This window comes from Grus americana, chromosome 5 (assembly GCF_028858705.1).
Source record: "Grus americana isolate bGruAme1 chromosome 5, bGruAme1.mat, whole genome shotgun sequence".
In the NCBI taxonomy this organism is placed as follows: domain Eukaryota; kingdom Metazoa; phylum Chordata; class Aves; order Gruiformes; family Gruidae; genus Grus; species Grus americana.
The window spans coordinates 15678150-15691619 of NC_072856.1; the positions used below are offsets into that span (position 1 = coordinate 15678150).

At 39.2% G+C, this 13470-nt stretch overlaps 1 protein-coding gene and 1 long non-coding RNA gene across 6 annotated transcripts in view; one reads left to right on the forward strand and one right to left on the reverse strand.

The window, feature by feature from the left end:
• LOC129206762 (uncharacterized) overlaps positions 1–13470 on the forward strand; it is a 53956-nt gene that overhangs the window by 10533 nt on the left and 29953 nt on the right. The gene's annotated exons all lie outside the window — the stretch shown is intronic.
• ABCC8 (ATP binding cassette subfamily C member 8) overlaps positions 1–13470 on the reverse strand; it is an 80099-nt gene that overhangs the window by 4926 nt on the left and 61703 nt on the right. For 2 of the 3 annotated variants that reach the window (XM_054826561.1, XM_054826560.1), the window contains 10 exons: positions 13024–13093; positions 12176–12333; positions 10836–10928; positions 7196–7298; positions 5645–5758; positions 4891–5011; positions 4582–4712; positions 3820–3898; positions 2830–2938; positions 1172–1275 (listed from right to left, as the gene is read on the reverse strand). In XM_054826561.1, the coding sequence (XP_054682536.1) occupies positions 1172–1275; positions 2830–2938; positions 3820–3898; positions 4582–4712; positions 4891–5011; positions 5645–5758; positions 7196–7298; positions 10836–10928; positions 12176–12333; positions 13024–13093 (1082 nt within the window). The remainder of the gene's footprint in view (positions 1–1171; positions 1276–2829; positions 2939–3819; positions 3899–4581; positions 4713–4890; positions 5012–5644; positions 5759–7195; positions 7299–10835; positions 10929–12175; positions 12334–13023; positions 13094–13470) is intronic. The other variant, XR_008577271.1, reaches the window with a different exon arrangement.

Sequence of the window (13470 nt, forward strand, 5' to 3'; positions counted from 1 at the left end):
TCAAAACAACCTTCTGTCTATGTTCTTTATATCTATTAGACATCTGTCCTGGTTTTGGCTGGGATAAAGTTAATTTTCTTTCTAGTAGCTGGTATAGTGCTGTGTTTTAGATTTACTGTGAGAATAATGTTGATAACACACTGATGGTTTTAGTTGTTGCTAAGCAGTCAGGGACTTTTCAGCTTCTCATACTTGCCTACCAATGAGAAAGTAGGGGGCACCCAAGAAGCTGGGAGGGGACACAGCCAGGACAGCTGACCCAAACTGACCAAAGGGATATTCCATACCACATGATGTCGTGCTCAGTATATAACTGGGGGGTGGGCCAAGAGAGTGCGGCTCATGAACCAAGTATCAGTTTTGGGTTGTGAGCAATTCTGCTGTGCATCACTTGTTTTGTATATTCCTTTATCATTACTATAATAATTATTATCCTCTTCCTTTTCTGTCCTATTAAACTGTCTTTATCTCAACCCACAAGTTTTACCTTTTTTTTTTTTTTTTTTTCCTTTCTTCTGATTCTTTCCCTCATCCCACTGGGGGAGCAGAGTGAGTGAATGGCTGTGTGGTTGTTTTAGCTGCCTGCTGGGTTAAACCACAACATCATCGAAGTAGCTAAGGATGTTTAAGAGCGAGTTTCTCTGGAACACATGCATTCTAGGACACTGCATCTCCCTGCATCCATCCATCTCAAGTGGCATCCATCATTTCTTTACCCTAAGGTTGTATAACTTAACATTTTTAAGGGATTTTTTTTTTTTTTTCCCCATGGCCAAATGATTCACACCTTTAAGGTTTTGAGATCATCCTCCCTGGACACGACTATTGGAAAAAATACAAAAGAATGTATTCTAGATAACATCTGTCTTGTTGATGCCTTATTTGAATTCACAGGACCCGTAAACCTCAATGCTTCATAATGAAGACATACTGAAATAAAGTAATAATTTTACCATTGATTGGAATAGAAACAGGATTCTGCCTCACAGGCGCAGTTGGTAAGGGACTTAGATGGGTATATGACCTTTGCCTGCAGGCAAGCACTTTTTGTCACCTTCCATAAACCTAAAAAACCTTTTCTTCAGCAACTACCTTTTTAATAAATAGTAAATGTGAAACAGCAATGTTGTGAACACTGGAAGCAATCTTCTCAAGAAAGAAGTCTTATTACCTAGGCCCCCAGGGAGTGCTTTCACCACATGCTTGAGCTGTGCTATTTCCAGTGCTTCCCACAGCATGCTGTCAGTGCACTTCTTCTCAGGGTCCAAGTTAAACCTACAGTTACGTGCAATTCAAGAATATCAGTCAATATAAACTTCTGCAACGTATTTCTTTTTTAAGTGCGCTTAGAGACAAACCTGCAAATGATCAGAATCGTATGCTAAAGACCTGGGCCTGATTCAGATCTGTCATTGGTATAAATCTACTGAATTTTGCAAATTTGGTCAGCATTTATACCAATGTGATTAAGAACAAAATTTGACTCAGTTGAGCAGAACAGGAAAAGCTTCTTGTTTTGCAGGTATCTTTGTGGTTTTAGAGTTTCTTTTGTTCTGAATAAATAAATTCTCATGTTTTACTAGAAAAAGTTCTGAAGAAAAAAAGCTGTGAATATAAGCAGTTTAAAATTAACATTCATTTTTTAACAAAGGCCAAAATTCTGCCATCTCTCTTAAATGCAAGATCTCTTTGTTCTTTACTGCTGTAGAAATGCTAAACAGAACAATCAAGCTTCATACTGAATTATGAAATGCACTTCACTACAACTGAACAAACCTTGGATTTATGAACAGATGAATGTTATTTTAGCTTGCTGTATCCCAGAAATGATAACAACAAATGTGAATCTCATAACATATTAATATATAGAATGATAACCAGAAATAAAAGATTCAGTGATGTGTGACACTTTTTATTTTCACTTTTCACTCCTGCAGTATGTGCTGTGAATGACCAATGCTGGCCTAAATACATTTTTAATAGGTTAATTAAAGGCATACGGTCACCTCACCTTCTGACATGAATGAATCATGCTCTATTCAGGCAAGTTCAGGAGATAATCTTGGGATCTGTTTTAGTGTTGAGTCAGTAAACTACAGAAGCCTGTATCATTTTCAGTGAACTCTAATGACTTTTATGTAGAAACTATAACTGTAGGTGATGTAACTGCACTGAGGATTGTACTGTTCCTTTCTAAGGTAAATGCCACAGACATAGGGAAGGACATTTGTTTGAAACTGCGGAGCTTTTTGCCACTGTTTCTACTGCATCATCCTCTCAAAGAAGGTGTTTGATCTCACAGATGAAGGAATGGTTCAAAGACTAGAAAAGCAACATGAATATAGGCTCCAGGATAAAACACTCCAGACCTCCCCACAGTACTTCTCATATTGTTCTATTGCTTCCTCTTTTTCTACAATATTTTTTTAGTCTGCATTTGTTTCATCTCATGTCTTAAGGCAGACAGATGAAAACAGATGTAGGAGAAAGAAGGTTTCAAGAAGTGCCGGGTTATGGACATTTGATCAGTGAACTAAACTGATTACTCAATCCTGGAGGAATAAATAGTGACTTTCCCTACTTCCCAGGCATGGGATGTTTTCTGCCGACAGCATGCTGACCAGGCTCAGGCACTGGGAAGGTGCAGTGTGGCAGAAGTGAGTAAAAAGCACAGATAGAAGGCAGTGATCCTCCCTATTCCAACTGAGGAGACCAGAATTGAACAGTTTGCTATCAGCAGTTCTGTAAAAATCATTATATAGTATAATTATAATATATAATGGCATATAAGTCATTATATGGTTTTTATTGCTGGTGCTTAGTGCTTACCGGATTGTTCCGCTGAATAAAATAGGATCTTGGAGAATGATTGACAGCCTGGATCTCAACGTCTGTAGGGGGAGCTTAGCGATATCTATGCCATCAATGATAATCCTTCCTATTCAAAAGAAAATGGACAGTCTCCTAGACTGTTTGTCATGCCACACAGCTGCTAGAAAAGACATGGCTCACTTTCAGCACACAATACAGCACAGCAGGAACAGGCCTTGAATTGCATATCCCCTTATTCACTAACGAAACAAGTTTTGGTTAAGCAGCAAGCACAATTCTCTTGAGACTAAGCCTGAGCTGGGAAGAATGCAAAGTATACCTGTAATGTTTTATGAATGATTAGACACACTACTTATCTGCTTGATCATTATAAACATCTATCAAACAACAAAGTAGGAGGTTAATTCAACCAGGGGGAAACAAGTGTTTCTGAAAGCCAAGTTACTGTTGAGCACTTTGAAATTTTATCTCCAAGTACAACTGTCTGGCTCTGCATAAGGGCTCTGTGGGTGACATGGCTGGGAAACTGAGGCTAAAATTTTTTGAGATGCACAGGAGGACACTTCGTGAGGCACATGGACGTGGCACACATAGCAGGATATAGAGCGGAAAATTCCAGGGCAGCCAAACTGCAATCCACAGTTGCTGAGTTTTCTGGGCCCAGTGGGTCCTATCTGTGCCTTGTGTGTGGATCTTTCACTGTACTTGAACACCTTCCCCTTTTATGCTTTTCTCCTACTGTTGTGATTTATCAGCACAAAAGGCTGTCCTGTGTCACTCTTGGACTTTTGCTTCTCTCAAGTAGAGTTTTTATTGATCCAGCTTATCAATGGCACAGCTGTTAGGTAACAGATGATACTGTATTTAAACAAAGCCAGAGAGTGGATCCTGCAGATTCAAAAATTGCACTTTAAAGCTGCTGCTGGAAAGGGCACCAAAGCACCTTCAGGAGTTAAGCTCAACCGATATGAAAAAGTGTAATCTTACCCTCAAAAGTGTCAACCATTCTGAAAAATGCAAGAGAGAAGGAGGATTTTCCACTGCCTGTTCGGCCGCAGATCCCAATCTGTGACACAGAAAGCAGATGAACATCAGGTGAGCAGAAATGGATGTCTGTATTTGACACTTAAGATGCCTGGGTGGAGGAACTCTTCTGATCCACACGATTCTTACGTTCTCCTGAACTGAACTGGCAGTAACAGAGTCCCTAAGTTCACTCTTTAGGGGTCTGAGCATTTAGGGATAAATCAAGGCCTATATATAAGAGCAATAGAAGAGTGACACAGAGGAGCAGAAGGAGGGCTGGCCAGGCAAAACTTAGGATCCTGAGGTGGCCTTGGTTAGCAGAAATGACACAGGCAAACAAGATGAAGGAGGAGAAAAAAAAACAACAGAGAGAAAAGACATGATGAAGCAGAAGAGCAACTATGGGAATAAAGCCAAGACTGCTACATGGGAACAATGGAAAGTAGGTCTAACATCATAAGGAGTCGCTGTCACTTCTTTTGGCACAGTGTGCTGACAGCAGGACACTGGGATACTAAGAAGTGGTGTGTAGTTCTGCCTTCTCACTCTACCGTATGCGTAAACACACCAAACTAAGAAACCCGTAGACTGCTTTCCAGTGCACTACATTCTTTTAGAGCAAAAATTCTGTAATTCCATCATCAAAACATACTGTGGTATGGTTTTTTCAACTCTGATTTCTATGCTGTGAAAAAGCTTCTCAGAGTAACTATAGTTCTTTACCTTTTGTCCTGGAGAGATGTGGGCATTGACATGCTTTAGCACTGGCTTTAAGTTGCTGTCATATCGGACACTGAGGTTCTGGATTTGGATCTCCCCTCTGTCTGGCCAGTTCTGGGGAATCTGTGAGGAAGCTGTACCAGGAGCACAGGAGAGGGAAAAAAAAAAAACAAAAAACCAGAACCAAACCACTCTCTCATAATAAATTCATCAGCTCATTAAGTTATTTGCTACATTTTTCATGGTAATACACTGCAAAATCATTAAAATTTCAGCAAGCTCTTTCTGCATGCTGAAGAAAACTGCACTTACAAAGGAGCCCTTCGTAATTTTCAGCTTCTGTTTTGAGAAGGCCATTGATTCTTTTCACCGCACCCAGCTGGATCTCCATGTCAGCCAGGTTACGAACCATCCAATTCAGATAGTTAGACACCTGATGTAAAGCAAACACACTACTAAATTCCAGATTTTTAGTAGTTTACATCATTTGACCAGCATGCAGTTTACATTTCTCAGCAGTAACACGTGTTCAGCCTTAATAAGCTGAAGTTGTGAATGAACTGTACAGTACACATCAACAGGGTGACAACAATGACTAAATGTTAAATTTCCTAACTGCAGTGCATAAATACTTTAGTGCTATGGACATCTGATCTACACCAACAGGAAAGAGGGAGGGGAGCAGTAGAGACAGGTGAAAAGACATCATCTTGGTAACTTAAGGTTTGACAGTCTATAGAACAATGTACAGGGGCAAGTACAATTGATGCACTGAAAAATTATTCTTCACAATGGAAGACAATATAAAAACATGATTCAACTCGGTCATGTTTTGTAGACATATTTGAACTAACACTTCAATAAATATTTTATCTAAAAACTGAAGAAAGCATACACTCAAATATGTCAACCATTGAATGTGAACTGAAGTTAACACATGGTTTTAGTGATGTTACAGTACCCACTACAGATGTACAGACACCTTCGATCTTCCTGTTCATCTTTGTGCCCTGAAGAATTACAAAGAAATGTTTGGGAGAGACAAAAAGGGTCCTGAGATTCTTACCATAAGAGCATAGGTTAGTCCCAAGCCTACAAGTCCTGAAGACAGTTTACGATATAGGCAACTGGTAATAGAAGTGACAGCTGCTATGAGTACCACACATGCTCCAATGTACTCCTAAAGGAATATGAATAAGCTCCATCACTGCAAGTCTACAAATTATTAAAATGTTCTCATAACTTTGCATACCAAATAACAAGCCCATTGCACCATCTGAAATACAGGCAGAAAACACCATGTAACTCCATACAGACCCTGCCTAGGAACCCATTCTCATTGCCTTCAGCGTGGCACTGCTGTTTGGAAATGCTGTTGTACACAGAAGGAGTTGTACCAACACTCCTAATCATCTTCTGGAGAAGTCAACACAGATATCTTAAGTATGTAATAGAGGCGGCTGAAACCGTGCAGCCGATGTTACCTGGGATATGAGGGAAATGCTCATGTGATCCCCTCTGTGTTGGTCCTCTCTGCCACTGATGATTGACTGCTAGGAGGCATGGCAGTTGCTGCTGGGTGGCTACCATCCATATTTGTTCAAACAAGCTGTTCTTGCACTGCACGTACCTATTAGTTGGACTGTGTCCACCCATGATGGGCTTTTGATGTTTTATTTTAAATCATTAGTGATTTGACTTCCCACAGACAAGTCTGAGTAAAATTATGTGACAGACTAGAAAATGAACTCTGTAGGAGGGAAATTGTCACTCATCTATGTATGTATTGCTTAGTGATATAGGCATTGATCAGAATTAGGGACTTCAGATGGTCTAGGACTGAATATATAAAACGGTAATAACATTTTACTTAAGTCATTATCATTAACTCAATATCTGAATTTAAGTAGCATAAGGTACCAGCTAAAATGGAGTCCAAAATGGAGGTATACAGTGTGACATGAAATATGAGTTAACATACACTTAGCACATATACAAGGTGGTACTACACCTGTATCTAACAAAGCCTGATACAAATATCACCATCCATCCACAACATAGAATTTCTTCATTTGCTTTTTGGGGAATTATTTTTAATACATAATTTTTCACGCCAAGCTACTTTTACTGAGTACTCTAAGGAAACGGGCACCTGAATATCTTTGGCATTCTTCAGATGACCCAAAAACAGGCACAAACCTGTCTATACCCTTCTGCTCATTAAGAGAGCTTCCAAGATGTTGAAATGTTCCTGGGAAGCCACAAAGCAAAGGCCTGCTGACACTGACTAACACAGTTCCATAAAGGCATCCTGGCTGGCGGCACAGCTCGACCACCAGCTCTGATCACTCTTCACACACAGAGGAGCCAACGTGACCTATAAAACCTATTCTTGTCTTGGAGAAACAGCTGCAGGCTATGGGGAAAATTCATACTCCATTCAGTTTCCAGGATGGGTTGGGCACATGTTCATTACAGAGAGAGACACAGACATGTAAAGGGTAAAGGTACAGCTTTGAAACCCATGTGAGGCTGGACAACTGTTGGATGCCTCATCAGATTGCTTGGAATGAAGTCAAATAAATTCATTGTGTATACACAAAAATAATGTACTTGCCATGCGGACTTCCAGCCAGCGATTGGCAGCTGTAAGAAAAAGGGAAGCGATGTTGTTGGAATCTGTGTATTCAAGAAGTTTTTGTCGAAATTTGGCTTCATATCTGGAAAAAAAAAAAAAAAAAGGGTCAGGCCTTGGGGTCTTGGAAAAATGAAAAGTAAAATTTAATTCAGGGAGTATATGCTTATGGGAAGCTTGACACAGGGTCTACATCAGCCTATCAATAGTTCAGAGTGACATCACCTGTAGACACATGCAAACTGTATTTGTAAAGTATCTTCAGGAGTAAATGGATGTTATTGCATTGATGAAACTATGTGGGACTTCTGGATCACACTGGGCATTTTCTAAATGTATTTTACTACATGGTAACTCTAAGAGACACAAATCTGAAACTAAAAAAATTAAAAATATATATGAGAGAGAAATAATACATGCATGTACTTGTGAAAAGTATTAGTACTGTGGAATGTAGTTCCTCTTCTCACTTAATCATATAAGCTCTAGTTTTAAAATTTATATTACTGTAGTGCCTAGAAATTGTAACCATTTATAAAGTATAAATTCTAAGTACCTTCAGTCATGGTAGCTCCAGTGTTAGACAAACACATTTGTCCATATCACTAAATAAATGGAGCACTTTGGAGAACAAAAGTCCAAGCACATGGTGCAACAAAAAGTAACAGACTGGAAAGAACTGTGTTCCCCCCCAGATGAATTAGCCACAGAATACAAAACAAGATTAATGGCAAATAGGTCTGTTTGCAGTTTATTACAGTGGATCTGCACACACTCATCAGAGCAGCTGCATCAATGAATTCTGCTTTGAATTCAGCAGACATGGAAGACGATTCCCTGCTACACCTATTTAGACCGGTGTCTTGGCAAGTATGCAAGTCAGCCAGTCACCTTTTTTAGCTGGGCATAGTTATTTGCATAGGTGTAAATTAACGTGATGTTAATAACAAAGTTTATCAATAATTATGTCTAATAATAAAGAAGTCTGGCACAAAAGCCTTTTCCAGGGTAGTAATAGAATCTTGAAGGTCTAGTTCAAGCACCCCAAGAATGCCTTTATTCCCCCTTTATTACATTAGCAAGTTTGTTAAACTTGCTAATCTCCCCTATAAACTTTGCCCTATTTATATCCTTAGCTATTATGGTTGCAACCAGCACTACTTATTTATATACTCAGCTCTCCTTATACTGATATGAAAGAAAGATATGTTTGTTTTGTTTAAGTATGAAATACATGGCTTAGAGAAGCTTCCAAATTTGTTCACTGCAGAGTATCTTAATCCTTCTTCTCAGTACAGTAGAATAAAGTTATGACTTTACATAAATCATTTATGCTTTTGAGGAAAAGAAATAAGCGCCACTTTGTGGAAATAATCTAGCTGTTCACAACTTAGTCATGTGCCAAGACATAAGATATGTCTGCTGTGTGCAATGGAGAATGGCTGGCTCTGAGCATGTTGGTGTGTTTGCATAGCCTAGAATGGCTGCTCCTGAAAGTGAACATTAGCGTCATGCAGTGTCAGAGTTAGCGAACCCTGCCTTTCCTCGGGACTAATTACCCTCAGTGCCCTACTATACAGACATGACTGTAGTGCTTCTGGAACCAATTCAGCTACATTTAACTTTCATATTTCTACACCATGACATATTATGTGACACAGATATGCCTTAGAAGATGTGAGGTATGCATATGCACATGGAATGGGGATGCAAAGTTACCATTATTGGTGGGGTACTGCAGAATTACAAGAATTTCTCTTCAGAAAGTGTCCCCAGGTTACCAGGCCTCTCAGTATACAGATCAGTCTTTGCAGAAGCCTTCACATTTACATTTTATTGATTATTTAGCACGGACACTATCTGAAATGTCAGATAGCAAACTATAAATCAGGCCAGGGTATCTGCCGAAGGTGTATTTATAGCTGCAGCAGTAGCTGTCTTTCTGATCTCCCCTTGGATTTTTTGTACATTTCTTGTCTTACGCATTACGAGTAAGTGCAGGATGGAGAGTTACCAAGGGTAAGGCCACTTCAGGAGCAACTGGCACCTCCAAACTTTATGAGTGGATTCCTGAATTAGTGTTATTTTTAGGGATGCTCAAGCTAGCAAGTCTAAACTCCCCTCCTGCTAATATGTTAGGCAGCTGTAAAGCTACACAGTCCCAAAAATAGCTAGGTTACCAGCTGATGCAGGAGGCTGGCAGGCAGATGGAATACAGAACTTACTGAATGCACATGGCTGTTGGGTCAGACACACTTCAGTTACTGCAGGATTTAAGAAAAACAAGGCACCAAACACAATTCTTTGACAGAGGAATTAATTGCAAGGTGACAGGAAGAATCAAGAGGGAATGCTCCAAATGACTGAAAATATTACCTAGATGAAATTGAATATTATTCATTATATCAATACCTGAAAATATACAGCCATAATAGTCTAAAGATCCTCTTGATGAAGTAGAAGAATATATGGATAAATTTAAAAAGCAACAGTTGAAAGAGAAATTGAATTTTCTTAAAACTGAACATAGACATAGCTACAAACTAGAGAACACTGTTGACAATGAATTAAATATCCAATAACAGTAATTAGTAATGGAAAATACTATGCTGTTCTACCACTCTTCAGGAAGCTACCTTCAGTCAAAAAGAAATAAACTCTTTAATTGGTTGTTCTTTCATTAAGCTATTTATATTCTATTTAGAATAGTTTAAGAAAAGTTAACTTTGTGCATTACTTCTGTTATAAAATTAACATTATAGGTTAGGAGGAATAAGCACTACCATTTCAAAGATATAATTGTAACAGTAATAATTAACCAACAAAACGTGTAGACATTTAGATGAGATGGGTGTGGAAGACAGTTGACTACATTTCAGTCAACTGGGAAAAGACAAGAATAGCAGTAGCATAGGGAAAGCAGCTGGTAGGCTGAGCAGTAGTTTTATTGGTACCTCTACTAGTCTCAGCGTGACTGCCATTTTTGTAACATAGATACACAGCCCAGGCACGTTATCAGGTATTCCTGGGCTGTTCCTGTGAGCTTATGTGGATGGAAAAATGAATCAAAACAGGTGATGAAAGACATTGTCTCCAGCTTGTGTATTTTCAAAATCAGTATAAACAACCATATTTTCAGCCAGCAACCTGAAAAATAACTTAGGGTGCTATTGTATCCTCTGAAATCACTAGCATGCAGTTTATCTTACCAGGACATCGACTCATACAAATTACTCTGGCATAACAAGTTACTGCATATTAGTTGTTCCATGGAAACTGTCCAAGCACATAGTTAGCCACACTGCATGCTGTGGTAATTGCAAGCTAATTTAGCTTCTTAAATCACATTTGCCCACAAGTTTTTTTCAGGCTGCATGCAAGTGTATGGGGAGTTACTGTAGGGCAGCTGACACACATTAGCTTGTTTTTCTACAGTAACTCCTTCGCATGCAAAATGCTTAAAGGTTTTCAGTGTTTTGGAGTTCCCCCTCACCAGTGTTTTGGGGACTCTGGATTTTCCAGGTGATCCAAATAACAATTACTTAAAACTGCACAATTGCAGAAAAGAATCAGAGATAGATATTCAAAAGTGAGTTAATGTATGTTTCTTAAAAAACTATACCTGAAGGCTCGGATGGTGGTAAGACCTTCAACAGTCTCTGAAAAATGGGAGAGTAGTGGTAGCTGAGTGCTGTCATCCAGCTGCTGCAGGTCCCTGGAGAGGGTTATGAAAAGAATTTCGTAAAAAGCCAGATATTTTGGGCAGTTATTCTCTTGAAATAGGCCCGGGGAGTGAAAGGGAATATCGTCACAATAATTATATATGGAAGGTTCAGATAGATTGCAAAGCAGTGTTGCATGTCTCTGAGCAGGGAATGAAGACCCCAGGAGGATTTTTCTTTTAACATTTGAATACAAACAGTGCTGGAGTTCTGAATGGGTCTTTTCCCTTCACTGCCTTCCCTCCTGTCTCCTATATCCCTATTTCTTATACTCAGTTGTTTATTCATTTAAACACCATTCTAGCTCTATGCTGAATACAAATTTAATGGGATATTGCAAATAAGAGCTTGGGATAAGCAGAAGGTAAAATGCAACTTCCTCTTTCTCCCCTCTCTATCCTCAGATGTCAGCACAACTTCTCACTGAGCTAACAGTATAACTCATACACTCACTAGAGTAAATGAGAGCCCGCATTCATCATTAGGTTGTGCCTCTCAATTCCATGTTTAGTCAACAAATCAGTGGAAGCACATTGAAATTCTATTTAGTCTCAGTTCCTTCCTGCACGAAGTAAACCAGTTGCAGACTCTCTCTCGATCCATGCATACGTGAAAGGATAAATGCAGCATTGCTGCAAATGATTCTTGAGTGCCACCAGCGGGGTGGGGAGGGGGGAGGGGCAAGCTGTATGACTGTAGAAGGAGAAAAATCACAGATATACCTAATTTTTTCCAAGTTGTTAAAAACCAAAAGGTGCCCAGAATAAGAGAGGATGCTTGTGCACGTTGGATCCTTAACAGGCAACAGTACCACCATGCATTCTCCAGTCTCTCCCGGGCTTTACAGATTTCCATTTCTGCCTGGATAGGCAGACATCAGTTTCCCCCTTCTATCACCACATTTTCTTGGACATACCCAGCATGCAGCCCTTGGGGAGGACAGAATCCAGTTGGGTTTTTTGTGTCCTGTGAACTCTAAGAAACTTTAATCAGGGACAAAGACCCTGCTCATGCCTCCCAGAAGTTCTGCTTGAAGAGCTGCAGACAAAGGCACTCATAAAATGACACATTTTCACTGTAGTGGTTTTGGCTCACTTTCAGACAGAGCCGTGGCTTTGACAGAACTGAATTTAAACATGAAGTTCCTCAGCACTGCAATTCTGCAATGCAATTATGCAATGCAATCATGCATTGCAGAAGATGTTTCTATTGCCAGAATGATACTGGTTTATGCTCTTACCGTGACGCGACTCGGAAGTACTTCTGGATGAAGTAACACATGATTGCGAGGGGAACCAGGGCAATGAGAAACATTGGTGTGACGTATGAGATGACAGCAAGAGCAGATACACACAGCAAAGTGGAACGACTCAAGCACTCCAGGGTAGCTGGAATGTGCTGTATAGATAAAGAAGAATAAGCACACAGAATCTTCCATAACTTAGCAAGTTTAAACCAGCATTATTTCATTTTCCTTTCTCCCACTTACACAAGGAAAAAAAAATTGAGGATTTGAAGCACTAAGTATAGAGGTCTGCTTTTGAATTGACTGCTGAGTTTTGGGAAAATCTGAAGGGATTTCTGTGGGGCTGCTTCACATGTCTGCATTGTGGACCACAATGCTCATGTCAGAGAATGGGATGCAACGGATGATTTCAGCATCTGCATTGATCCTATGAACTGGCAGCGCAGTCTGGGGTAAATCCTGACAATTTGAATTTCAGTAATTTCTATTTTGGGCAACAGCATTTGCCTTTTTCTCATTTCATTTGCTCATATGTGTCAAGTGAATGTGTTTACCCACTTTTTTAAAAAGTAGATTCTCTTAATTTGGGGATATCACTATTGATCTAATTTCACTTCCCTCTTCTGTGCAGGGCATCTTGATCAAATAATGTTTTTTCAATGTGCATTTAAGATGAAGAGTTCATTCTGAACCTAGAAAATCATGATGCAAATTGATATAGTAGTCAAAATTATAGATCATCAGTAAACTTCATCTAAATGAGTCTATAATAAATGAAAATCCAGTCTTTCAGACTGGGAAAGGTAGGATAACTTGGGAGCTTGAATATATTTATTCAGTACCTGGTCGATGGTATTGCAGTCAGCTGAAAATCTGTTCAATATACTTCCCAGAGGCGTTGTTTCAAAAAACCTAAAATGAGACAAGGAATGGGAAAGATTACAATACTGATATACTAGAACAGTTTTAATTTTTTTTTTGGTCTTCCTTAAGCTAGGTACTATATCACAGACACAAATATATAAATTGACAAACACAGTAAAATTTCTCATTTTTCTCCATAACCATGGCTTTCCAATAAAATGGCAGACTTGAATGTAACTCAACAACAGCAAGCATGTCCTCAGCTCCCTCTACTGCCTAAGCTATGCAAATGACATGATTACATTTTAAAAAAATCCTTTCAGATTTGCAATTTGAGGTCTCTTCAATTCATGAAAAATGCAAGCAAAGTTAAATTGCAAGTCTTGCATTTTTCTGGGAATAGAAATGCATAACTAAGAACAACT